Below are 25,562 nucleotides of genomic sequence, written 5' to 3' on the forward strand. Positions count from 1 at the left end.
TTCTAAGATGACCATTTTTAATTCATTGTAAAATTGCCATAGCTAAAGAACACGTGCATGATTTCAAAATCCATAAACTATGATTAAAAAATTAAACACTTCTAATTAACGATAAACATACGACCATACTTTTAAATTCCACAACATACACAGACGATGCATGGTTTCTCAGTGCTGAGTTTGATATCCTATGGATCACCTGGGAAAAGTTATTTACCAACTCTAGGCTTCTCTTACTTCAAGGGAAAAAGAAAATAAAATAATGAAACATTTGTAGGACAACTTAGGCTATCAAAAATTTGATTTATTCTTTCCATCAAGGGCTCAGTGTTAAGACGTGACTCATGCAAATAATGGCATGGTCCATCTACTGTGAAATGAGTGGAGTCCACTCTAGGATGAAATAGGTCTAGGCTCTGAAACAAGAACAAACACATTTCCCTGCCCACCCAAGTCCATAGAAGGGATCTGATATTCTCACTGTACAAAATATACTTGCCACCCATCCCGTAATCAATCAGAACCCAAAGCATTTCTCCATCACCTGGAATTGTCATTTTATCTTTTGGAAAGTGGTTTGGGGTGAAGTGATCAATATTTAAGCATATTTATACATTCAACACAAGCCTTTGCGTGTTCTGTAAAAAAGTCTGCTTCTCGACAAGTTTTCGAAACAATCCTTCAGAATTTGTTAGCAGTTGGTGGTGTGGGCCACACTCGCCTATCTTGCCCTGATCCAGGACAGCGACAGCATCTGCATTCTGAATAGTTGACAAGCGATGGGCAATGATCAATACTGTTCTTCCTTCCATCAATCGCTCCAAAGCCTCTTGCACCAAGTACTCATTCTGTGAATCCAATGCACTGGCGTGGGTAAAATACAAAAAAAAGTGAACCTTAAACAGAAGACACTAAATTCTCAAGATGTCAAGCAGCATCCAAAGAGGCATTTCAGACTCATGCAGCATGGAACAGGCCCTAAAAGCTTACCAGGTCTGTGCCAACAATCTAGCACTATTTATGCTAGTCTTGCATTGATTCCATTTTCTGGAAATTTCCTTCAAAGACGACCACTCACTTCCATATGAGGGATAACCTAAGCAGGACATTATCACTGTTCGTCCAGGCAAACTGGAGCAGTGCTTTGGAGATTTTAAGGTTTGCCATCTATCAGATTTGAGATATTACAGATATTTTTGTTTTAATAAATTGTTTCTCTGAAAAGTTATGAAATAATATTGCCTACTAACAATTTACACTTTTTTTCTTTATTTCAGTTTTCAGCATCTGCAATATTGCAAACGTGAACTGTTTATTATCATTCCACTGAAATATAAAATGAAATTGTTCGGTTACAAATTTTAAAGTTTTTTTTGAAGTCAAATCATGGAGTTAAAGCTATTACAAATATCTAAGTAACCAAAAATTAAACCCTTAGTTAACCATTCTGCTTTCTTAATAAACCTGACATTTGTTGAACCAAAATCCAGGCCATGGAATTGAAAATGTACATTCCCAACATCACTCAAAAATGTCAATGGCCAGGCACAGAATGACTGTTTTCGTAACTTTTTGCCTTTAAATAGTCAGAAGCTTGGACCCAGTATGAATGTGCTCAGGATTCTGCTCATCCGAAATTGAGAGCATTTGAAAGCAGAATTAATCAAATATACAGTAAATTCTGGCTAATTCAGCCATTGGTTAATCAGGACAGCCGTTTATTTGGGACAATCCTTAAAGAACAAAAACTTATCGCGAAATTAGCCAGAATTCCCTTTGTTTATCTAGGACACTATGCCACTTAATTGGGACAGGAGACTGCTGCTAAACAGTTTCTAACTAGTGTCAGCTACATGCACTTGTACAACTATTAAACACTACACCATGCTGAGACAGAACAATTGTTAAATGGCATCAGTTGTGTGCTTGAAAAAAAAAGATCTTTCTCACTCACAGCTGGTGAGAAATAAGCGATCAGATAATTCAGAACAGTTTTGGTCATTGTGCTTACAAGTATTCAGGTTTGGAGATACCCGAAATGGCTGGGAAATGATTTTACTACTTCAACGAGTCAGATATTACGAAGAATTTGAAGGAACTGATAATCATCTTGAATGCTACAATGAAAATAAAGAGCTGGAGGATGCAATTGTTGAAGGCAGTCCATCATCTGTACTTGGTGTCTATGCTGGTTTTGTTCATTGACAGTTGAACAAAAGAACACGGCAGCGGACAGCGGATGAATTTCTCTGTTGATAGCTATTAGAAACTAATATAGAGTTTGTTTGTTTTTTTAAAATATACCTTTTGAACCATTTCCATGGAACTTCAACTAATTGGGGCATTCATTTAATTGGGCCAAAATGTACTGGTCCTGATTTTGCAGATCAGAGGTTCACCATATTCCCAATCAAAATTGCCCGAAACAATCTGAAAATTAACTTCCAGCAACTTTTCTTTCAATGCATTACTGGAAAACAATATGGAGAATGTAGCCTCACCCAAACTGGCTTTTCATCAGCTGCACTGCACTCCTAGCAACTTTGTTGTCCCCAATTCCACAAGCTCACTGAGCGACTAGTTTCAGATCAACAAACTGCTGAAATTAACCTCCCATCAACCTCTTTTCGCATTTGACACAGTCAATGCAGAAACATTAACACAAGTACTTAAGAAATAGAAGCAGGAGTAGGCCATTGGGCCTCTCAAGCCTGCTCCACCATTCAATAAGATTATGGCTGATCTGACCATGAACTCATCTCCAACTACCTGCCTTTTCCCCAAAACCCTCAATTCCCCTACAATGCAAAAATCTATTCAACTTTGTCTTAAAAATATCTACTGAGGTAACCTCCACTGCTTCATTGGGCAGAGAATTCCAGATTCACCACTCTCTGGGAAAAGCAGTTCTTCCTCATCTCTGTCCTAAATCTACTCCCCTGAATCTTGAGGCTATGTCCCCTAGTTGTCATCTCACCTACATTAACACAAGTACTTAAGAAATAGAAGCAGGAGTAGGCCATTGGGCCTCTCGAGCCTGCTCCACCATTCAATAAGATTATGGCTGATCTGACCATGAACTCATCTCCAACTACCTGCCTTTTCCCCAAAATAACTTCCCTGCCTCTATCTTATCTATTCCTTCCATAATTTTATATATTTCTATACGACCTCCTCTCATTCTTCTGAATTCAAGTGAATACACTCCCAGGCAACTCAATCTCTCCTCATAGTTTAAACCTCTCATCTCTGGAATCAACCTGGTGAACTTTCTCTGCACTGTCTCCAAAGCCAGTACATCCTTCCTCAAAGTAATGAGACCAGAACTGCATGCAGTACTCCAGATGCAGCCTCACCAGTACCCAGTACATTATAACCTTCCTGCTCTTAAATTCAATCCCCCTAGCAATGAAGACCAACATTCCATTTGCCTTCTTGATAGCCTGCTGCACCTGCAAACCAACCTTTTGCAATTTATGCACAAGCACTCCCAAGACCTTCTGCACAGCAGCATGCTGCAATCTTTTACCATTTAAATAATCTGATCTTCCACTTTTCCTTCCAAAGTGGATGACCTCACATTTACCAACATTGTACTCCATCTGTCAGATCCTTGCCCGCTCACTTAACACATCTATATCTCTTTGCAGATTCTCTGTATTCTCTACACAATTTGCTTTTCTACTCAATTTAGTGTCAACAGCAAACTTAATCCCCTGTTCCAGATCGTTAATGTACATCATGAATAGTTGGGACCCAGTACCGACCCCTGCGTCACACCGCTCAACACTGATTGCCAACCAGAGAAACACCCATTTATCCCAAATCCCTGCTTTCTATTGGTTAACCAATTCTCTGTCCAACTCTATGAATTCTTACCTTATGGCCAAGTCTTATGTGGAACCTTACTGAACGCCTTCTGGAAATCCAAGTAAATAACGTCCATCTGTTTCCCTCTATCCACTGTGCTGTTACATCCTCAAAGAACTCCAGCAAGTTTGTCAAACAAAACCTGCCTTTGCAGAATCCATGCTGCATCTGCCAGATGGATTCATTTCTTTCCAGATGCCTCACTATTTCTTCTTTAATGATAGCTTAACAGTGGCGTTATATTCACCTTCTTCCAGTCCACTGGGACCTGCCCAGTAACCAGAGATTTTGGTAAATTCTCACCAAAGCCTCAACAATAACCTCTGCCATTTCTTTCAGTACCCTGGGATGCATTCCATCAAGACCAGGGAACTTGTACATCTTTAGGCCCACAAGTTTGCTTAGCACTACCTCTTTAGTGATAACTATTATATCGAGGTCCTTGCCTCTCATCACATTCATATCATCTCTCTTCCGCATGTTAGACATGTCCTCCATCGTGAAAACTGACACAAAACAGTTATTCAAAGCCTTGGCCATTTCCTCATTACCCTTCTTGTCTTCCAAGGGACTCACATTCACTTTGGCCACCCTTTTCTGCTTTATATAATTATAAAAATTCTACTATCCGTTTTTATATTTTGTACTAGTTTATTTTCATAATCTATCTTCCGTTTCTTTATTGCCTGCTTAGTGGTTCTCTGTTACTTTTTAAAGTTTTCCCAATCTTCCAGTTTCCCACTACTGTTGGCAACTTTGTACGCATGGCACTCCTTTGCTTATATCTTCAGAAACAGCTCTATTTCTATCTTTAACATCTCTATTTTTCCCTTTCAGGGTTCTTTTGAAGACTCTGAACTGGAGTTACACACTGACTTCGGTTCTTTGCGGGAATGGGACCCGCTCTCGGGGTATCACGACTGGCCACTATTTGATATGCCAAGGACGCGGCCTAGAAGGTAAGCACGCCTTCAGGGTTTCCGGATTTTGCGGCTCTGGAGGCGGCGGACCTCTGCGCCTCGGTGCCTCTGTGGGGTATCAGTGTGTCACGGGAGATGGAAGATCGAAAGCAGCAAGCTGGCTGCTGGCCGTGTGCCCAGAGACCCCAGTTCTTTGGGCACAGAGCTTGGAAAAAAGCGATGCAACAGACTTTTAACATAGTAAATCAGCGAGTTGTTTGTTCTATTTCCCCTCTGGCTGTGAGACGGGGACATCGCTTTTTCCGTATTAGGGGGAGACAGATAGCCTGTGGTATGTCAAATTACCAGGTGAACAAATAGTCTTTGGGGTCCTGCAAGTCTGTGTCTTTATTGAGGCTTTGCTGCGCACTTGTGTGCTCAGTGGGGGTGCACCGATGCTTTTTTTTTTGCTAGTGTGGTAGGGGGTATCGTTGCTTTGTGCTGTTTATGAGTGGCGGGGGGAGGAACTGGGGGGGCTGTGGGGTGCTAACATTTAACTGTCGTTCATTCTTTGGGACGCTCCTCTTTTTTCATGGATGGTTACGAAGAAAAAGAATTTCAGGATGTATATAGTATACATTTCTCTGACATTAAATATACCTTTGAAACAAGCTTTTAGTCTGATGGCTTCCTTGATTACCTTATTTATCCATGGTTGGCCCTTCCCCTTACTGTCCTTGCTTTTAACTAGAAATACTTCTGTTGAGCACCGTGAAAACTCTCTTTGAAAGTCTTGCACTGTTTCTTAATCATCCCACCATATAACCTGTATTCCCAGTCTACTTATTCAACTCCTCCCTCATCCCATTGTAGTCTCCCGTGTTTAGGCATAATACACTGGTTTTAAAGAACCTACGTGTCAAATCTTTATCAAAAATCAATTTCAATTACGATTAATGTAAATACTAACATCACCCTTTAATTTACCAGCTGCTAAAATTCTCAGTTACCTCCAACACAAATGTTGCAAAGTATTCCTGGTTAGATTCTTTTATATTACCCCTGTCAATTCAGTGTTCTGCTGACTATGTCCTAACATCCAAATTATCCACCAATTTGTGTTTATCAACCTATACTCCCTCCTGGCTAAAAGTATCAGCCATGAGGGTTTGGTGGTTGGGGAAGAGTCAGTCACCAGCACTGATTCAGGTACTGGTAAGATAAAGTGGCCAAGTGGTTAAGGCGTTGGTCTAGTGATCTGAAGGTCGCTAGTTTGAGCCTCAGCTGAGGCAGCATGTTGTATCCTTGAGCAAGGCACTTAACCACACATTGCTCTGTGACGACACCGGTGCCAAGCTGTATTGGCCCTGGTGCCCTTCCCTTGGACAACATCAGAGTCGTGGAGAGGGGAGACTTGCAGCATGGGCAACTGCCGGTCTTCCATGCAACCTTGCCCAGGCCTGCGCCCTGGAAACCTCCCAAGGCGCAAATCCATGGTCTCCCGAGACTAACGGATGCCTATTAAATTAAGATAAAGCAAAGATGATTTTGCCAGCCACTATCCATCCATTGGCAGATTGACCCTCTAGACAATTATGATACACATTCTTAAAATACCTCATTGGCTTATCCATGATTACACTCAATGTGTCACACATCAATCATCCAAAATACCTGCAAATCTCATTGTGGTTTCTGTCATTCTCAGATTTAATTGCTCCCACTCTTGGCATTCAAGACTTCAGATACTCAAGCCTTTGGCACTAGAATTCATCTCATAAAGCATTTTGATTTTCAGTACAATCCATCCACAAGCTCTGAAATCCTTGCCTGAAGAATAATTATTTAATCTATTCAATACTTGTCCTCTCCCCAATTCCCTCTAGTATTCATTGAATCAAACTCTGAGCTCTTCTTAAACATGGGAGTACAAGACAAACAGAAATTATTCATTTGGATGTTAACAAATCAAATGAGAAAAGTTGTTTTGTAAACAACATCTTGCCAGCAACATCACAGGGTTTAGCCTGTACTCACCTCGTGGCTTCATCTAGCAATAGAATTTTAGGATTCTGAAAAACAAATAATCAAAAACATTTAACTCTCAGAACTGAATACACAAGAAATTTAGATATCTGTAAGCAAATGGGAATGTGACCAACAGGAATTACACCTTCACACACAACCAACAGGAATTCTGCAGGTGCTGGGAATTCAAGCAACACACATCAAAGTTGCTGGTGAATGCAGCAGGCCAGGCAGCATCTCTAGGAAGAGGTTCAGTCGACGTTTCAGGCCGAGACCCTTCGTCAGGAATAACCTTAATTATTCCATTCACTTAACAATTACAGAATATAAAGTTAAAGTGAGATACTGAACTGATGAGATTCAAATGATTTAGAAGTTCAGATACATTGTGAATTTCAAAAAATCTGAATGGGGTGTAAAGCTATAATATGGGATGTTTATATTTAAAGAAGGATGATCATTACCTTCATCAGAGCTCGAGCAATTGCAACCCTTTGCTTCTGGCCACCTAGGAAGATACAAAGGTTGAAAGCAACTTACAACACCATCTCACAGTAAACAATAGCCTAGATAATACAGTCTGGTTGGCTCACCTGAAAGTAAGACACCTTTCTCCCCAACCACTGTTTGAAAGCCTTTGGGGAAGCTGCAAATGAACTCATAAGCATTTGCAATCTTGGCAGCCTTTTCAATATCTTCCATCGTTACATTGGAGTCCTTGGTGGCACCATAAGCTATATTCTCTGCAATCGAGCAGGAGAACAGAATGGGCTCCTGAGAACCAAAAATGTACTTAACATCAAAAAACTCGTTGTCAACCTACCCAGTATGACCCCCACCCACAACCAACCTCATTTGTTCCACTGCTCAACACACCCCATCTAGCTCCTTGTCTGCCCCCAAGTCACTGTCCTTCTAGTCTGCTAGATTCTTGGTTTACTTGTACCCCATCTTCTCAAACACCAGCTTTACCTGATTCACCACGCCGATGTTTTCACGTAACCAGTGCAGATTGATGGTGCGAATGTCATGGCCGTCAACAATAATAGTACCTAAAACGGAAATATTTAATTACTTAATTACTGTTTTATACCATGGACTTCCACTGCTCAATGTGTTATTCGCAGGAGAGATGGTAACTGCAGTTAAGTTCATTCCTTTCATAAGGGTTTTTTCCAGGTAATATGATAGAATAATTAGCTTCTAAGACTTTGCATTATATTCCAAACTTACCCAAAACTGGATCATACAGACGAAGCAACAGGGACACCAGTGTTGATTTTCCCGAGCCACTGGGACCAACTACAGCCATTACAGTGCCTGCTGGGATAGACAGATCTAGTCCAGTGAATACTTGAACTTCCTGGCGGGTTGGATATGCAAACTGGATGCCACGGAACTCTATGGCTCCTTTAAACTCCTCTGGTTGCAAAATCTTGCCCTCTAAAACCAAAATCAGGAACAGACATTTTGAGTAAACCAAGAACCAAATGTACAAATGGGCAGATTCTTAAATCTGTATTTAAGTTGGAACTAAAGATTTAAAGTCTGAGCACAAGTTTAATACCCCAAAGGGGATTGAACTAAACTCTGCCCCTTTTCACACCACTCACCACCTGCTAACCACCAAGCAAAGTGAACTCAAACTACAGCTCACACACACTATGCAAAAAAACTTGACTGAAAGTAGCACTTCTCTTTTCCTCACAACTGCACTGAATGCTGTTGACATATACTTAGATCTAAAGTGCATAGTTGACGGGTTTCAACATTTTGGACCATTAATGTGACATATCATTTGCAATGTTATTGCTTATTTTTCTACATTGTCCCATAATTTATCATCAGTATCTGCTCACCATCATCATTGACAGAAAGGATTCAAGCCCCCTGACCCTTTCTGAGAATTTCTGGTAAGAATAGGGAGTAAATGGGCATCCATTAACTGAGAAGCATCGAGATACAGCATCTGAATGAGAGAGAAGAAAATGAAAATCACACAGCAACTTACCATTGAGTGGCATTGCCGATTTCCTTTCAAGCAGCTCCCATAACCGACTCCCTGCTCCAAGTCCCTTCATTAATGCCGAATAGAAAGTGCCAAGGCCTGGAAAATGGATCAGATTGAAACTAGCAGTGCTACATTCAAAATAAGTAAATATCACCCACTTGCATTTCCATAGAGTTCACCATTCTGTGTACAAAACAAAAGCAGTCCTGTGACAATTGCAGTTGCCTATCCTTAATTTTCCTCTTTCCAGAATTTCCTTTCTGTCTTCCTGTTACTCGTGACTCTACCAATAAACACTAACCTTACCTATATTCAAAAAAAAACTTAATGTGAAGCAAAGTACAATTAAATTAGTAAATTTACCTCCAATACTTATTCCCACCCAGAAGGCATACATCATGAAGGAAGTGAGTTCTCCCACTGTCATGTGGGCTTCACCCATCATCAGTCCTCCCTTGTAAAGCACTGACAAAACAATCAAGTTTCCTGTCAGTCCAGCCTGAAAAGAGAGACATAAACCTGGATCAGTACAAGTTTTCTCACTTCACTCAGACGGAAATGTGTGGTACCTGCAAGCATGTGTCACCCATGGTTTCAGGAATAAAAGGGTCACCTGTAAACTTGTACCAGGTATATGATACCCATGAGGGAAATCCACTGACCAGCATTCAGGAATGGAACAGAGATGAAAGATAAAGCAATAGAGGGAAGGTGGGGGGAGGGTAATGAGGTTCAGGGAAGGTGGGGGAGGGTAATGAGGTTCAGGGAGGTTGAGGGGAGGGTGATGAGGTTCAGGGAAGGTGCGGGGAGGGTGATGAGGTTCAGGGAAGGTGGGGGGAGGGTAATGAGGTTCAGGGAAGGTGGGGGGAGGGTAATGAGGTTCAGGGAAGGTGGGGGGAGGGTAATGAGGTTCAGGGAAGGTGGGGGGAGGGTAATGAGGTTCAGGGAAGGTGGGGGGAGGGTGATGAGGTTCAGGGAAGGTGGGGGGAGGGTGATGAGGTTCAGGGAAGGTGGGGGGAGGGTGATGAGGTTCAGGGAAGGTGGGGGGAGGGTGATGAGGTTCAGGGAAGGTGGGGGAGGGTGATGAGGTACAGGGAAGGTGGGGGAGGGTGATGAGGTACAGGGAAGGTGGGGGAGGGTGATGAGGTACAGGGAAGGTGGGGGAGGGTGATGAGGTTCAGGGAAGGTGGGGGAGGGTGATGAGGTTCAGGGAAGGTGGGGGAGGGTGATGAGGTTCAGGGAAGGTGGGGGAGGGTGATGAGGTTCAGGGAAGGTGGGGGAGGGTGATGAGGTTCAGGGAAGGTGGGGGAGGGTGATGAGGTTCAGGGAAGGTGATGAGGTTCAGGGAAGGTGATGAGGTTCAGGGAAGGTGGGGGAGGGTGATGAGGTTGAGGGGAGGGTAATGAGGTTGAGGGGAGGGTAATGAGTTTGAGGGAAGGTGAGGGGAGGGTGATGAGGTTCAGGGAAGGTCGGGGGAGGGTAATGAGGTTCAGGGAAGGTCGGGGGAGGGTAATGAGGTTCAGGGAAGGTGAGGGGAGGGTAATGAGGTTCAGGGAAGGTGGGGGAGGGTAATGAGGTTCAGGGAAGGTGGGGGAGGGTAATAAGGTTGAGGGGAGGATGATGAGGTTCAGGGAAGGTGCGGGGAGGGTAATGAGGTTCAGGGAAGGTGGGGGAGGGTAATGAGGTTGAGGGGAGGATGATGAGGTTCAGGGAAGGTGCGGGGAGGGTAATGAGGTTCAGGGAAGGTGGGGGAGGGTAATGAGGTTGAGGGGAGGATGATGAGGTTCAGGGAAGGTGCGGGGAGGGTGATGAGGTTCAGGGAAGGTGGGGGAGGGTGATGAGGTTCAGGGAAGGTGGGGGAGGGTGATGAGGTTCAGGGAAGGTGGGGGAGGGTGATGAGGTTGAGGGGAGGGTGATGAGGTTGAGGGGAGGGTAATGAGGTTGAGGGGAGGGTAATGAGGTTGAGGGGAGGGTAATGAGGTTGAGGGGAGGGTAATGAGGTTGAGGGGAGGGTAATGAGTTTGAGGGAAGGTGAGGGGAGGGTAATGAGGTTCACGGAAGGTGGGGAGGGTAATGAGGTTCACGGAAGGTGGGGGAGGGTAATGAGGTTCACGGAAGGTGGGGGAGGGTAATGAGGTTCACGGAAGGTGGGGGAGGGTAATGAGGTTCAGGGAAGGTGGGGGAGGGTAATGAGGTTGAGGGGAGGGTGATGAGGTTCAGGGAAGGTGCGGGGAGGGTGATGAGGTTCAGGGAAGGTGGGGAGGGTGATGAGGTTCAGGGAAGGTGGGGGAGGGTAATGAGGTTGAGGGGAGGGTAATGAGGTTGAGGGGAGGGTAATGAGGTTCAGGGAAGGTCGGGGGAGGGTAATGAGGTTCAGGGAAGGTGGGGGAGGGTAATGAGGTTCAGGGAAGGTGGGGGAGGGTAATGAGGTTGAGGGGAGGATGATGAGGTTCAGGGAAGGTGCGGGGAGGGTGATGAGGTTCAGGGAAGGTGGGGGAGGGTAATGAGGTTGAGGGGAGGGTAATGAGGTTGAGGGGAGGGTAATGAGGTTCAGGGAAGGTCGGGGGAGGGTAATGAGGTTCAGGGAAGGTGAGGGGAGGGTAATGAGGTTCAGGGAAGGTGAGGGGAGGGTAATGAGGTTCAGGGAAGGTGGGAGAGGGTAATGAGGTTCAGGGAAGGTGGGAGAGGGTAATGAGGTTCAGGGAAGGTGGGAGAGGGTAATGAGGTTCAGGGAAGGTGGGAGAGGGTAATGAGGTTCAGGGAAGGTGGGAGAGGGTAATGAGGTTCAGGGAAGGTCGGGGAGGGTAATGAGGTTCAGGGAAGGTGGGGGAGGGTGATGAGGTTCAGGGAAGGTGGGGGAGGGTGATGAGGTTCAGGGAAGGTGGGGGAGGGTGATGAGGTTCAGGGAAGGTGGGGGAGGGTGATGAGGTTCAGGGAAGGTGGGGGAGGGTGATGAAGTTGAGGGGAGGGTAATGAGGTTGAGGGGAGGGTAATGAGGTTCAGGGAAGGTGGGGAGGGTAATGAGGTTCAGGGAAGGTGGGAGAGGGTAATGAGGTTCAGGGAAGGTGGGAGAGGGTAATGAGGTTCAGGGAAGGTGAGGGGAGGGTAATGAGGTTCAGGGAAGGTGGGGGGAGGGTGATGAGGTTCAGGGAAGGTGAGGGGAGGGTGATGAGGTTCAGGGAAGGTGAGGGGAGGGTGATGAGGTTCAGGGAAGGTGGGGGAGGGTGATGAGGTTCAGGGAAGGTGGGGGAGGGTGATGAGGTTCAGGGAAGGTGGGGGAGGGTGATGAGGTTCAGGGAAGGTGGGGGAGGGTGATGAGGTTCAGGGAAGGTGGGGGAGGGTGATGAGGTTCAGGGAAGGTGGGGGAGGGTGATGAGGTTCAGGGAAGGTGGGGGAGGGTGATGAGGTTCAGGGAAGGTGGGGGAGCGTGATGAGGTTCAGGGAAGGTGGGGGAGGGTGATGAGGTTCAGGGAAGGTGGGGGAGGGTGATGAGGTTCAGGGAAGGTGGGGGAGGGTGATGAGGTTCAGGGAAGGTGGGGGAGGGTGATGAGGTTCAGGGAAGGTGGGGGGAGGGTGATGAGGTTCAGGGAAGGTGGGGGGAGGGTGATGAGGTTCAGGGAAGGTGGGGGGAGGGTGATGAGGTTCAGGGAAGGTGGGGGGGGGTAATGTTCAGGGAAGGTGGGGGAGGCTAATGTTCAGGGAAGGTGAGGGGAGGGTGATGCGGTTCAGGGAAGGTGGGGGGAGGGTAATGAGGAAGGTGAGGGGAGGGTAATGAGGAAGGTGAGGGGAGGGTAATGAGGTTCAGGGAAGGTGCGGGGAGGGTGATGAGGTTCAGGGAAGGTGAGGTGAGCGTGATGAGGTTCAGGGAAGGTGAGGGGAGGGTAATGAGGTTCAGGGAAGGTGGGGGAGAGTAATGAGGTTGAGGGGAGGGTGATGAGGTTCAGGGAAGGTGCGGGGAGGGTGATGAGGTTCAGGGAAGGTGGGGAGGGTGATGAGGTTCAGGGAAGGTGGGGGAGGGTGATGAGGTTCAGGGAAGGTGGGGGAGGGTAATGAGGTTCAGGGAAGGTGGGGGAGGGTAATGAGGTTGAGGGGAGGGTAATGAGGTTCAGGGAAGGTCGGGGAGGGTAATGAGGTTCAGGGAAGGTGAGGGGAGGATAATGAGGTTCAGGGAAGGTGGGGGAGGGTAATGAGGTTCAGGGAAGGTGGGGGAGGGTAATGAGGTTCAGGGAAGGTGGGGGAGGGTAATGAGGTTGAGGGGAGGATGATGAGGTTCAGGGAAGGTGCGGGGAGGGTGATGAGGTTCAGGGAAGGTGGGGGAGGGTGATGAGGTTGAGGGGAGGGTGATGAGGTTCAGGGAAGGTGCGGGGAGGGTGATGAGGTTCAGGGAAGGTGGGGGAGGGTGATGAGGTTGAGGGGAGGGTGATGAGGTTGAGGGGAGGGTGATGAGGTTGAGGGGAGATGAGGGGAGGGTAATGAGGTTGAGGGGAGGGTAATGAGGTTGAGGGGAGGGTGATGAGGTTCAGGGAAGATGAGGGGAGGGTAATGAGGTTCAGGGAAGGTGGGGGAGGGTGATGAGGTTCAGGGAAGGTGGGGGAGGGTGATGAGGTTCAGGGAAGGTGGGGGAGGGTGTTGAGGTTCAGGGAAGGTGGGGGAGGGTGTTGAGGTTCAGGGAAGGTGGGGGAGGGTGATGAAGTTGAGGGGAGGGTAATGAGGTTGAGGGGAGGGTAATGAGGTTCAAGGAAGGTGGGGAGGGTAATGAGGTTCAGGGAAGGTGAGGGGAGGGTAATGAGGTTCAGGGAAGGTGAGGGGAGGGTAATGAGGTTCAGGGAAGGTGGGAGAGGGTAATGAGGTTCAGGGAAGGTGAGGGGAGGGTAATGAGGTTCAGGGAAGGTGGGAGAGGGTAATGAGGTTCAGGGAAGGTCGGGGGAGGGTAATGAGGTTCAGGGAAGGTCGGGGGAGGGTAATGAGGTTCAGGGAAGGTGAGGGGAGGGTAATGAGGTTCAGGGAAGGTGGGAGAGGGTAATGAGGTTCAGGGAAGGTGAGGGAAGGGTAATGAGGTTCAGGGAAGGTGGGAGAGGGTGATGAAGTTGAGGGGAGGGTAATGAGGTTCAGGGGAGGGTAATGAGGTTGAGGGAAGGTGGGGGAGGGTAATGAGGTTGAGGGAAGGTGGGGGAGGGTAATGAGGTTGAGGGAAGGTGGGGGAGGGTAATGAGGTTCAGGGAAGGTCGGGGGAGGGTAATGAGGTTCAGGGAAGGTCGGGGGAGGGTAATGAGGTTCAGGGAAGGTCGGGGAGGGTAATGAGGTTCAGGGAAGGTCGGGGGAGGGTAATGAGGTTCAGGGAAGGTCGGGGGAGGGTAATGAGGTTCAGGGAAGGTCGGGGGAGGGTAATGAGGTTCAGGGAAGGTGGGAGAGGGTAATGAGGTTCAGGGAAGGTGAGGGAAGGGTAATGAGGTTCAGGGAAGGTGGGAGAGGGTAATGAGGTTCAGGGAAGGTCGGGGAGGGTAATGAGGTTCAGGGAAGGTCGGGGAGGGTAATGAGGTTCAGGGAAGGTCGGGGAGGGTAATGAGGTTCAGGGAAGGTCGGGGGAGGGTAATGAGGTTCAGGGAAGGTCGGGGGAGGGTAATGAGGTTCAGGGAAGGTGAGGGGAGGGTAATGAGGTTCAGGGAAGGTGAGGGAAGGGTAATGAGGTTGAGGGGAGGGTGATGAGGTTCAGGGAAGGTGCGGGGAGGGTAATGAGGTTCAGGGAAGGTGGGGGAGGGTGATGAGGTTCAGGGAAGGTGGGGGAGGGTGATGAGGTTCAGGGAAGGTGGGGGAGGGTGATGAGGTTCAGGGAAGGTGGGGGAGGGTGATGAGGTTCAGGGAAGGTGGGGGAGGGTGATGAAGTTGAGGGGAGGGTAATGAGGTTGAGGGGAGGGTAATGAGGTTGAGGGGAGGGTAATGAGGTTGAGGGGAGGGTGATGAGGTTCAGGGAAGATGAGGGGAGGGTAATGAGGTTCAGGGAAGGTCGGGGGAGGGTAATGAGGTTCAGGGAAGGTCGGGGAGGGTAATGAGGTTCAGGGAAGGTCGGGGGAGGGTAATGAGGTTCAGGGAAGGTGAGGGGAGGGTAATGAGGTTCAGGGAAGGTGAGGGGAGGGTAATGAGGTTGAGGGGAGGGTGATGAGGTTCAGGGAAGGTGCGGGGAGGGTGATGAGGTTCAGGGAAGGTGGGGGAGGGTGATGAGGTTCAGGGAAGGTGGGGGAGGGTGATGAGGTTCAGGGAAGGTGGGGGAGGGTGATGAGGTTCAGGGAAGGTGGGGGAGGGTGATGTTCAGGGAAGGTGAGGGGAGGGTGATGCGGTTCAGGGAAGGTGGGGGGAGGGTAATGAGGAAGGTGAGGGGAGGGTAATGAGGAAGGTGAGGGGAGGGTAATGAGGAAGGTGAGGGGAGGGTAATGAGGAAGGTGAGGGGAGGGTAATGAGGTTCAGGGAAGGTGAGGTGAGCGTGATGAGGTTCAGGGAAGGTGAGGGGAGGGTAATGAGGTTCAGGGAAGGTGAGGGGAGGGTAATGAGGTTCAGGGAAGGTGGGGGGAGGGTGACGTGGTTCAGGGAAGGTGGGGGGAGGGTGACGTGGTTCAGGGAAGGTGGGGGGAGGGTAATGAGGTTCAAAAGAAAAATGCAATGCACTGAATGCAAGGTTAAGAAACGGTGAGAATGCTTTCTGAAGGCTTGTTGTGTTTCTAGGGTTGCCTGCTTTGCCTAGATAAGTCTTTGTGCAATGTGACTTTGGATACTAACAGGATGAAGAAATTTACTGAAATCAGATACACACCAACTATTTTTGCTGCAGCTTAACAGCAGCTTAAGTCTCTGAAGCACATAACAATTAATGTATCAGCTTAGGTCATAGATCTTGGCAGGCTCAGTGCATCATTCATAAATTAACAGTGTCAGTGATTAACCAACTAGTTTAAACAAATTAACTTTAGTCTTGTGCATATTTTGGATGGGTATACTAATTAGAATGGGAAGAGAAATAAGCATGAGATTTATTTATTATTAGAGTATTTCTAAATTTCATATTTGCCTCCGTCAAAGGCATATATTATGTAGCTATAAATTTGTCATCATGTCATCTGCTTCTGACATTTACTATCTCACCTATCTATATAACAATCAAACTCTCCCACGTACTCCAAGTCAGAAGCTACTGTGTCTGGTAAAATGCTCAAAATTTGCTTGAATTGATTTTCTCAAGGTTAATTAATTCAGCGAAGCACAATTCTGAAAACACGATAATCGTAGAGAAAGAAGTTTACCATTGTAGAGGAGGTTCATGTCATGCACATGGCAGACTAACTTGGAAACAGTTCAGAGAGGAGATGCTTTCAAGCTTTCCCATAACTACATTTAAAAATCTATTAACTGTCTTGCAGCAATTGTGTCATAGCTTGGCACTCTGTTTGGGAACTACTTTCCATGAAGCATGAAACTATCCAGCAATGATATTTGCTACAATGTACAGCATGATACTACTTTTTCAGTTTGCTCATTGAATTTCCAAATCAAGTTCAGGGAAAGCTTATTCTATCACAATTTAGGATAAGAAAGGTCATGTGACATTCTGAGAATGGTGAGTGAATCACAGAACTTGGTGCTTTAACTGTACAATGGTACAAGAAAATAAATTCAAAGACATGATAAGTTGGTACTTACTGCCCCATAAAACCCTGCCCGGGCCACAGCTTCTTTCCTGGCCAGGTGCAGCACATGGTTGATCTTGTTCATGTACACTTGCAGCTCCATGTCCTCTTTGGCAAAGGCACGAACAGTCCTTATATTTCCAAAGCGCTCTTCAGCAAGCTATGAATGGAAAGTCAAGGTCACTGTACATACTTTAAAAATTTGATCACCGGCCAGCTCCATTTGACTCCATACATGATACACAGATTCAGTTTTTGATTTGCACAGTTGGCCATTTCAATTGAAGTGATGGGAGAGCTCTTAGCCAGTCTAAGAGTCACCAGCTGTGAGAAAGTGAAGGGAGAGCCGAGAATCCTGAGACCATCACTTATTCAGCGATGGTTGCTGGCACAAAATCAAAACCAAGGGTCTAAAGATGTCCAACAAGCGGAGATACTGTCGTGGAACACACGGCTCAAGTAGCACATAAGTCTTTTGCAGTGCCAATCTTCAGTGCTTGTATCACTATGTATACACTGCATGTAGAAATATCGGGGGGAAAGTTGATAAATAATACAAGAATAATGTGAACTTCGGATTTGGGAACATTCATTGCAGGAACAGTGACTCCCCGTTGAGGTCAACAAGTTTGTTCTGAAGGTAAATTGTTGATGCCATGTGAAAACTTGTCTTCAGCAAACTGTGGACTTGCATCCCAAACCCTTCTATGTATCAACACTCCTCAGCTCCCTACAATTTAAGTCCTACCAGAATTTCACTTTCCAAAATGCATCGTATTATTTTTCTGGGCTAAATTCCAACTGCTATCACCTTGTTCAATTTTTTAAATGAGCTATGTACTGCTGCATTTTGAGAGAACTCTCTGCTCTCTACAATTTCAACACTTTCCCCGTTGTCTGCAAACTTAACAGATTGTGCTGCGAATTGCTTGTAGCCCAAATGACTGTAGCTTGATTGAGTGCTCAATTATGGGCACAAGGGAAACACAGGAGCGGTTTCTCTGATCATGCAATTTTAATCATTTTGGACACATACTCAAGACCATTGTTTACTACATTGCTTTAAAATTTCACACTCTTTTCATACAATATAGAGGTTAAATCTAAGGCTGGAGATCAAGCTTTGGAGGGTCCAGGCTTTGAGGGGAAGACAGCTGCCAGCTGGTGGGTTATAGATAAGCATGCAACTGCTCCAATACAACAGACCCGCCTTGACCAAACCTAAGCTTTCAAATACTGAGTTCATTATCAGCAGTGATGCAAAATTCTCTGAATTTACCACTGAAGTTTTGTTTTATTGGTCTTACAGAATTTGTTAGTTCTTTATGGTTTGGCTTCAGAATCACATACGAAAGATCAACAAGGGGTAAAAGATAATTAGCAAATCTTTTGGCCATCTGAAGCACATCAGATAGCCAATAATGAGAAGGATTTCATGCCTTTCAAGTGGGAAGGCAGGAGTAACACAGCTTTTTTTTTTAAATTTGAGCCACATGGCAATGGCACTTGTGAAGTTTGAGGCATGAACCTCACAAGCAGAAAATATGTGAAAGAATTGACAGATGACAGAAGTACAAGGTCTATCTAATTTGCCTTAGAACATCCTGCTAGTTACATGATACAACAATACTGGGATTCTTAACTAATCTTAGCAATCACTCTCCCTTTGTCCAGGAGAATCCCAGAAAAAAAAGGGAGGGAACACCTGGTAGGTCCAGGGTGTCCAATACCTCCCGATCACTCTACACTCAACTGCTCATTCATTGGCTCCCAAAATGTCATTGCATTAATAAATGTTAATTATATAAAAATGAATCACTAGCATTTCACAATTTGAAGTTTCATTATAATCACCTGCCCATTGAAATGTTTTGGCAAATTATGTTTAAATTGCCCTACTCAAATGTAGGCCATAACAAAGCTTTTATTATTTATTTCCATTACTATCTGTAATCTCAGAAATAATTGTCCCATGGCTCAGTCATATTTTCCCACTCCATCAAGTTGGAGAAGAGTTCTGTGGAAAAGAAAATAGTATGAGATAGATTAGTCCTGACTGAACCAGTACACATTAAATAATGAAGACAGTGAAGCATTTACTGGCCTTGTCAAAGAGATCCAGGGAAAAACACAGGGCGTAGATTGACTGGTTTTATCAGCTGTGCAAGCTTAACACCCAATTGCCCTCCAGATGTGGTAACAAGCCCATATTTGCTGTGCAGTCCAAAATGGTTCTGTGTAGTGTTAGATGTAAACTCTGAATTCTTCATGCAAAGCCATATGGATACCCAGACAGTATAAACATACTGGTCACAAAAAGCATCTCCATGCAAGTGAATCTAGTCTTTCCTACAGTCCCATTTCACTTCTTTCAAGCACTACATTCCAAATCAGATCAGGTTTTGCAAGAAAAAAACCTCCTCTTTTGAAAAATATTTTAAATCTGTGTTTTCTAGATACTACTTTGTCCATCATAGTCTGTCCTTTTCTCACTCAAAATTCAAAAACTCCTTCAAATAAAATCCTGCCTTAGTATGAGAATAAATAATCTTAGTGGTCTGATCCAAAGACTAAAGTGCATTTCCATGACAAACAAGCTGTTAGATTTCTAGAAAGGTGAACAAAAATGAGGAATAAGGACTTTTCTGTTTGCATCTCTCCTGAGTCATGCTGCCTCCCTACACCTAGAGATAAAAGAAAACACAGTACTTTACCTGTGTGGCATCAGCTAGTGAATCCTGAGTTACTCCAGACAGCTTGCGAATGTATCGTCCATAAAACACCGCTAACACAGCGACAGGGGGTACGATGCCCAGGACAAACATGGCCAACTGAGATGAGACCCAAAACTATTCACAAGGAACAATGAATAATTAATTAGCAACAAGCACCAATGCTCACTGAATGGCATTCCTAAATTTTAAAATTAATTTTTTATCACATCAGGTTAAAACAATAACACATTAACTATGGCTAAGATGCAAGTCCAGTGAAACAAAGATAAAGGTTCTGTTCATTTTCAGTAGTTTAATATTCCACTGTATTCCTCAGTGTTTTTGAAGACTTTTGTCACTTGCAATATGAGTCACAATTTTTACTGATCTAACCAATCTCACAAATCAGCAAACAAGAGACTTGTCTACAGATCAATTTCATGAAGTTACAACTATATTTAGATTTCAGCTTGCTGTAATTGATAGTATCTTGATGCTTTTCAGAAATAAAACTGGAAATACTTATGAGTGTTAATGGATAGATTTAATGGGCTGCCATCAGAAACAGGATGTTTCTCGCTTTTATTTCAGAATTCTAGCATCTGCAGTATTTTGCTCAAGAACCTTAATACGCATCATATATAGTGCAAAATCTTCATTTCACCCACTTGAACACACATTATGCCCAACTTTAAAAACACATAATTAACAAGCAAGCAGTTGGGAGGGTTTGTGTCAAGGCAGGCTCTTCTGCAATGGCTTGCACAGGAGGAAAGCCGACCACAAGTCACAGTCCTGAAAATGGCTGTTGGATTTTATGACTGTAACTGGGACAAACTAATGGCTTTAGATGAGAAGGCTTACGGGTAGGAAGGGTGGTCATGGGGCCTTGCAGAGCTGAAAAGGCACTTAGATTTACCACAAATGATGCATACTAACAAATGCAACCATTGAACACTTTGTCTCAGACAGCTGTTGAGAAATAGATATTGCAGAACCAATGGCTTTAAACTCACATTTCAGAACATAAATAATGTAGAATGCAAACTTCTTCAAATCAAAATTTCACAAAATAAAATTACTGAACATACTCCTGGAATGGATGGATAGATATAAGCAACACAAAAAAATAACAAGGTATGTTTGTTGGGCCTATTCCCACCTTCACGCACCATCATGCCAACACCAGCTGATGCCTGCCCTACAGCTCTTAGCCCATCAGACAAGTTCTCAGTGACTGAGTGTCCAAGCACGACAGCATCAGATGAAAGTCGGTTTATCAGCTCTCCTGTGCTGGACTTATCGAAAAATGCAACCTCCTGACAAAGAATCGAAGAAAATAATCTTCCTCTCAAGCGCTGGACAATATGCTGCCCTGTAATAAATACACAAATGAGGGAAATCAACTAACTTGTGTAAAACAGCATAAGAAGTGACAGGCATTGGAATGAATGCTGCAGTTCAGACACATTAAGGGAAATTTCATCTCATCCTTTCATGCATTAGTGTAATACTTTTGCTATTTCTAAGCTGACAAGCAACAATATTTTTTATTTTATCTACTTTACTGGGAATAGCTGTCAAACTGCTTTCTCAAGGAACTACATAATTTATTCATCCTTTTTATTCGGCTCAGTGTTTAGCCAAAACAGTCAGTGAGTGTATGTATGTGTGTGTATATAAATAAATAAAAGACACAGACACACACACACTGTACTGGTGTATGGTAAAGCTGTCTCAAACCACAGTGGTAACCAGAATTCTTACTTAACTCTAATTTCTCAGCCCCCTTTCCCACCATCTGCATTTAACTTTTTCTTTAATCCAAAAACAAAATAAACATTGTGACCTCACTTATTGAGCATTACTAATTTTAAAAATGTGGGAAATGGAGGAACAATTGTGGGAAATGGATTAAAAACACATAAGCAAAGCAAAATGAGTTCATGAAAATCAAAACCCCAAATTAAACCAAATACAGTATTTTTGTGGCTAAGTTCCATGTACTGTTATATTTGTGGGAGGACATTTTATGTATTCATTTCTGTGTCCCTACACACGTATTTCTTGTATAGTCTACAGGTTACGCAGTCCTATCTTTATTCACCTGAGACCTGCATGAGGTAGACACGGGCACCATTGGCAGCAGCTCCACAAAGAAAGACACCACTTAGTACAGCACAGAGTGAAGTCAAGCTTGCAGTAACATCTCCTCCTGCAGGATTTGTATAAATGGTATCGATAACCTTTCCAAGAAAGAATGGCGCAGACATGGTCACCATGCTGGACACACCTAAAAAGCTCACTGCAGCTGGAGAAAGAACATAGTGCATGGCTTTAGATATCAGAGTTTGACTGGACTGCTAAGATAATGGAAGAGACTAACTGACATATTACAGAAAGCAAGTTTCAAAAGTAGACTAGGAGAAAACTCCAAATTCAACACATGTTCCTTAACCAATTCAGTAAAAAGTAATAAAATGAAAGAGAAAAACTTACCCCCCTCCCTCCGAGAGATAACTCTGGTGTGAATAGCCAATAGGTATCAGTTCTTTATACAAAGCTTAATCCAAGCTTCAAACTTTCCTCCAAAAAGCCATTAAGGTTTGAAGTGGAGAGGGCTCTTGGAGAAGGAACGTTAGTTTATTCTTTTCAAGTGAAAGTATTAAAGTAGTTAGAAACCTGAAACAAATATATCATGATTCAATTTGTAGATCCAAATGGACTGCTCTTAGTTCCTAATACTCCCGTGGCACAAAGTTGTCAATAAAACTAAGTTTCAAGGCAAACTGGTTATAGTTTGTCCTGAAACTTAATCAAGACTATGACAAATAAGAAAAAAAAAATCAGAAAACTCAAATAAAATTTACTATGAGACATATAAAAACTGTGCTATTTTGTGTTCTCATTTCCATATTAAGAACTGAGTATTGTTTGAAAACTGAAAAGATTTACTGTCCTCAGAAAGTGGTAGCCAGAGCTTCTGTTACATATTCTACCAAATGCTCTCTCAAGCTGCAGTTGGAGATAAATAGCATGTTAGGGAAAGATATGAAGGGGTTTCAAGCCCTCTTATCACACTGCCACATGACATTTTCAAATTAACTGCAGCTCATGCACATGACTGGAAATTAGTATCAGTATTTGCTGAAAGTAGTGTGAGTTTTTCAAATCTTATATTCAATGTGCCTTAATGTGCTGTTTAGAAAAGAGCAGGGTTTTTAATGATTTATATCAAAAATGCTGCAAGTATATGGTAAAGCATGCATTGTCTATGAAGAAAAACAATTTCAAAGTTGCAATTAACCTGTTATCAAAAAAATTCAATAATTCTGTATTTTTTTCCTCAAGTTCACAATCAACATTTAAATTAATGGGATTATATTTTAATCTACATTTAAAATATCAATCAATACTCTAGTTCTTCTCAACCTGTTTCTATTAAACATAGTCACTGAAATTGGCTGAACTGAAGAAAAGCAGTAATTCAAAACAGGTGAATTCTGGTTTCTTCACCATTGCTCTCCAACAGCATCAAAGATCTTTTTAACCACTTATTTCCTTCTTTGTCTCAGAGAATTGTATATGGAAAAAACAAGTCGTCAACAGTTTACACAGCATAATAAACTTAAGGAAATGCTATCCCTAGACTGTCTTTGATGTCAAAAACAAACCACAAGGCTGAATTTCAAGGAGTTACAATCAGAACAAAACTAATCATAAACCAAAGGATTTCAAAGAGTAACTAAATGGGATCAGGCTACATTGATAAAAGGGGTTTCGAAATAAATTACAGAAATAGTAATGAAAAACTGTTGACATGATTGCCAGTGAAGAGGCAGACCATGATTTAACCCAGACAGCACAGTTGAAGACAGAACTCTTAAAGCTGGAGGAGGTGATTGGCAGATAGAGAGTTTAACAGACATCATAGTATTAACTAATTTGGACAAATATAACTCTGAATTTGTAAATAGGATATTACAAAAATCATCAACCTGAGATATCGGAAGAGGTTATGAGCTTTGTAGACAGGTGTAGACCTTTGAAGAACCGATTGTGATAGTGAGAACAGATGCCACGGAGTCAGACTCGAGAGGAGGACCATTGCTGGATATTCTTAGGGTACAAATAAGTAAACTGAAGTACCCGGAAAAAGTTATTGCGAAGAATCCTATACTGGGGCTTTTGTTATACTGGGGGAAGGGAAAACCGAATTACAGACAAGACAGTTTTAGAGAAAGTGGATTTGAGGCGTGGAAATGAGGTATGGCTTGTCGATCAAAGTTGTTACGATTGGAATGAGAATGTCCTGGGTATGGGTATCGGCGACTTTGGGGAAAAATGTTAAATTTACCGATTCCTGATCAGCACCACCCACTCCAAATCACCTGCAACTCAGGACTGTAATCCAACTGTGCGGAGCCAGTGGGCAGTGTTTCGGCGGCTAGGAGCCATCGCAGCCTCCCACATTCATTCCTTACCCACCATCCGGAGGAACCAGTACCAGGGCCCAACCGCTCGGTCCTCCTCCGACCATTCCACCCTTTCCCCGGGCCAGGGCACTCTTACCTGCAAGCGGCCACCGCTGCGGGTAGGCCAGAGCCAACAGCCTCCTAACATCCGCGGTTGCCGGTCCAGCGCTGGCCCGGCGTCGCTCGATATCCCGACCTGCGCCCTGTTGCCGGTCGGGCACCGTCTCTGTACTGCTTACCGGCGGGTGCCGACGCTCGACTGCTGACAACCGGGACCCGGCGCTGAAGCTGCGGCGAAGCACGGAGAGGTCGCGGTTACCATGGTCACGGCCGCTGGGCTCAGGCCAGAATCCCCGGGCCCTGCGCTCCGCACACCAGCAGCACCGAGTCAGCAAAGCGGTGGTAGCCGCTTGCAAGCCGCGCCTGTTGAGCGCGGTCCAGCGCTGCAGATGCAGAATCTGGCACGCCATTCAGTGGAATTATCAATAACCTAAAGTTAATCTCGGTGTCAGAGTGAAGAGACACCGTTCTTCAGTAAAACCCACGCCCCCAACATGATCCCACGACGCCAGGAACTCCAACAGTTCCTATTCGATGACCGTGAAAGTCTTGATGGCTTCTTGTCACCGCTTTTATTGCATCGGATAGAATTTGCACCGCCCCCAACAGGTTTAGCGGGGTTCAAACCCTCAGCAGGCACACACTGCATGATGCTTTAAGTTATAACTCGTAAACTGTGAATTATAGATTAAAAAGATTAATACAATGGAACAATTCTAGACCAGTTGTTCGCTTTACACTATGATGAATATATTATTTTATTTCAGTTTGAAATGTGGCAAAAACTAAAAAGAGAAATACAAGTTTGCTTGCTGGTAAAGCGACTGCCTTCTTCACAGCTCTGTACACTGGCTGCAAAGATTGATTTCTGACGAAGGAGTAAAGGTTGTGTTGATGATGGGCACTGTTCATATTTGTCAGAACTTTTATACGGTGAAAATCCTTTCTGTGATGCCTCCAGGTGGATGGAATTCAGCGTTTCAGGAAAAGGCATTTCAGTTAAGAATCCCGTCAGGCATTTCCCTCTGGCAGAGAGATGAAAACGTCGTTGTAGTTACCACTCAAAAAAAATGTCTCTTCTTGAAGATAGCCGCTGCGAGTCTTTCTCTTCACAAATGCGGCAAATTATAAACTCAAGCAACACACATAAAAGTTGCTGCTGAATGCAGCAGGCCAGGCAGCATCTCTAGGAAGAGGTGCAGTCAACGTTTCGGGCCGAGACCCTTCGTCAGGACTAACTGAAGGAAGAGTGAGTAAGGGATTTGAAAGTTGGAGGGGGAGGGGGAGATCCAAAATGATAGGAGAAGACAGGAGGGGGAGGGATGGAGCCAAGAGCTGGGCAGGTGATTGGCAAAGGGGATACGAGAGGATCATGGGACAGGAGGTCCAGGAAGAAAGACAAGGGGGGGGGGACCCAGAGGATGGGCAAGGGGTATAGTCAGAGGGACAGAGGGAGAAAAAGGAGAGTGAGAGAAAGAATGTGTGTATAAAAATAAGTAACAGATGGGGTACGAGGGGGAGGTGGGGCATGAGCGGAAGTTAGAGAAGTCGATGTTCATGCCATCAGGTTGGAGGCTACCCAGACGGAATATAAGGTGTTGTTCCTCCAACCTGAGTGTGGCTTCATCTTTACAGTAGAGGAGGCCGTGGATAGACATGTCAGAATGGGAATGGGATGTGGAATTAAAATGTGTGGCCACTGGGAGATCCTGCTTTCTCTGGCGGACAGAGCGTAGGTGTTCAGCAAAGCGGTCTCCCAGTCTGCGTCAGGTCTCGCCAATATATAAAAGGCCACATCGGGAGCACCGGACGCAGTATATCACCCCAGC

The 25,562-nt window shown here is 44.8% G+C and overlaps 1 protein-coding gene across 3 annotated transcripts; it reads right to left on the reverse strand.

Annotated features, from left to right (window-relative positions):
- On the reverse strand, nucleotides 1-24,335 carry abcb10 (ATP-binding cassette, sub-family B (MDR/TAP), member 10). Of its 3 annotated transcripts, XM_072265395.1 has the most exons (14): nucleotides 23,771-23,852; nucleotides 21,698-21,880; nucleotides 21,306-21,509; nucleotides 20,371-20,573; nucleotides 19,199-19,333; nucleotides 16,498-16,644; nucleotides 9,172-9,307; nucleotides 8,809-8,904; nucleotides 8,031-8,240; nucleotides 7,770-7,849; nucleotides 7,391-7,571; nucleotides 7,262-7,305; nucleotides 6,807-6,841; nucleotides 1-864 (listed from the first exon to the last, which is right to left on the reverse strand). In XM_072265395.1, the coding sequence occupies exons 3-14, from the start codon at nucleotides 21,478-21,480 to the stop codon at nucleotides 609-611; spliced, it is 1,698 nt and encodes a 565-aa protein (XP_072121496.1). In that variant the 5' UTR covers nucleotides 21,481-21,509; nucleotides 21,698-21,880; nucleotides 23,771-23,852; the 3' UTR covers nucleotides 1-608. The 3 variants fall into 3 exon arrangements, with proteins under 3 accessions (XP_072121496.1, XP_072121495.1, XP_072121497.1); XM_072265394.1 differs by lacking the exon at nucleotides 21,698-21,880 and having other exon boundaries at nucleotides 23,771-24,335; XM_072265396.1 differs by lacking the exons at nucleotides 21,306-21,509; nucleotides 21,698-21,880; nucleotides 23,771-23,852 and having other exon boundaries at nucleotides 20,361-20,447.
- Nucleotides 24,336-25,562: the final 1,227 nt, after the last annotated feature.

Source organism: Mobula birostris, chromosome 8, assembly GCF_030028105.1.
Source record: "Mobula birostris isolate sMobBir1 chromosome 8, sMobBir1.hap1, whole genome shotgun sequence".
Lineage (NCBI taxonomy): Eukaryota > Metazoa > Chordata > Chondrichthyes > Myliobatiformes > Myliobatidae > Mobula > Mobula birostris.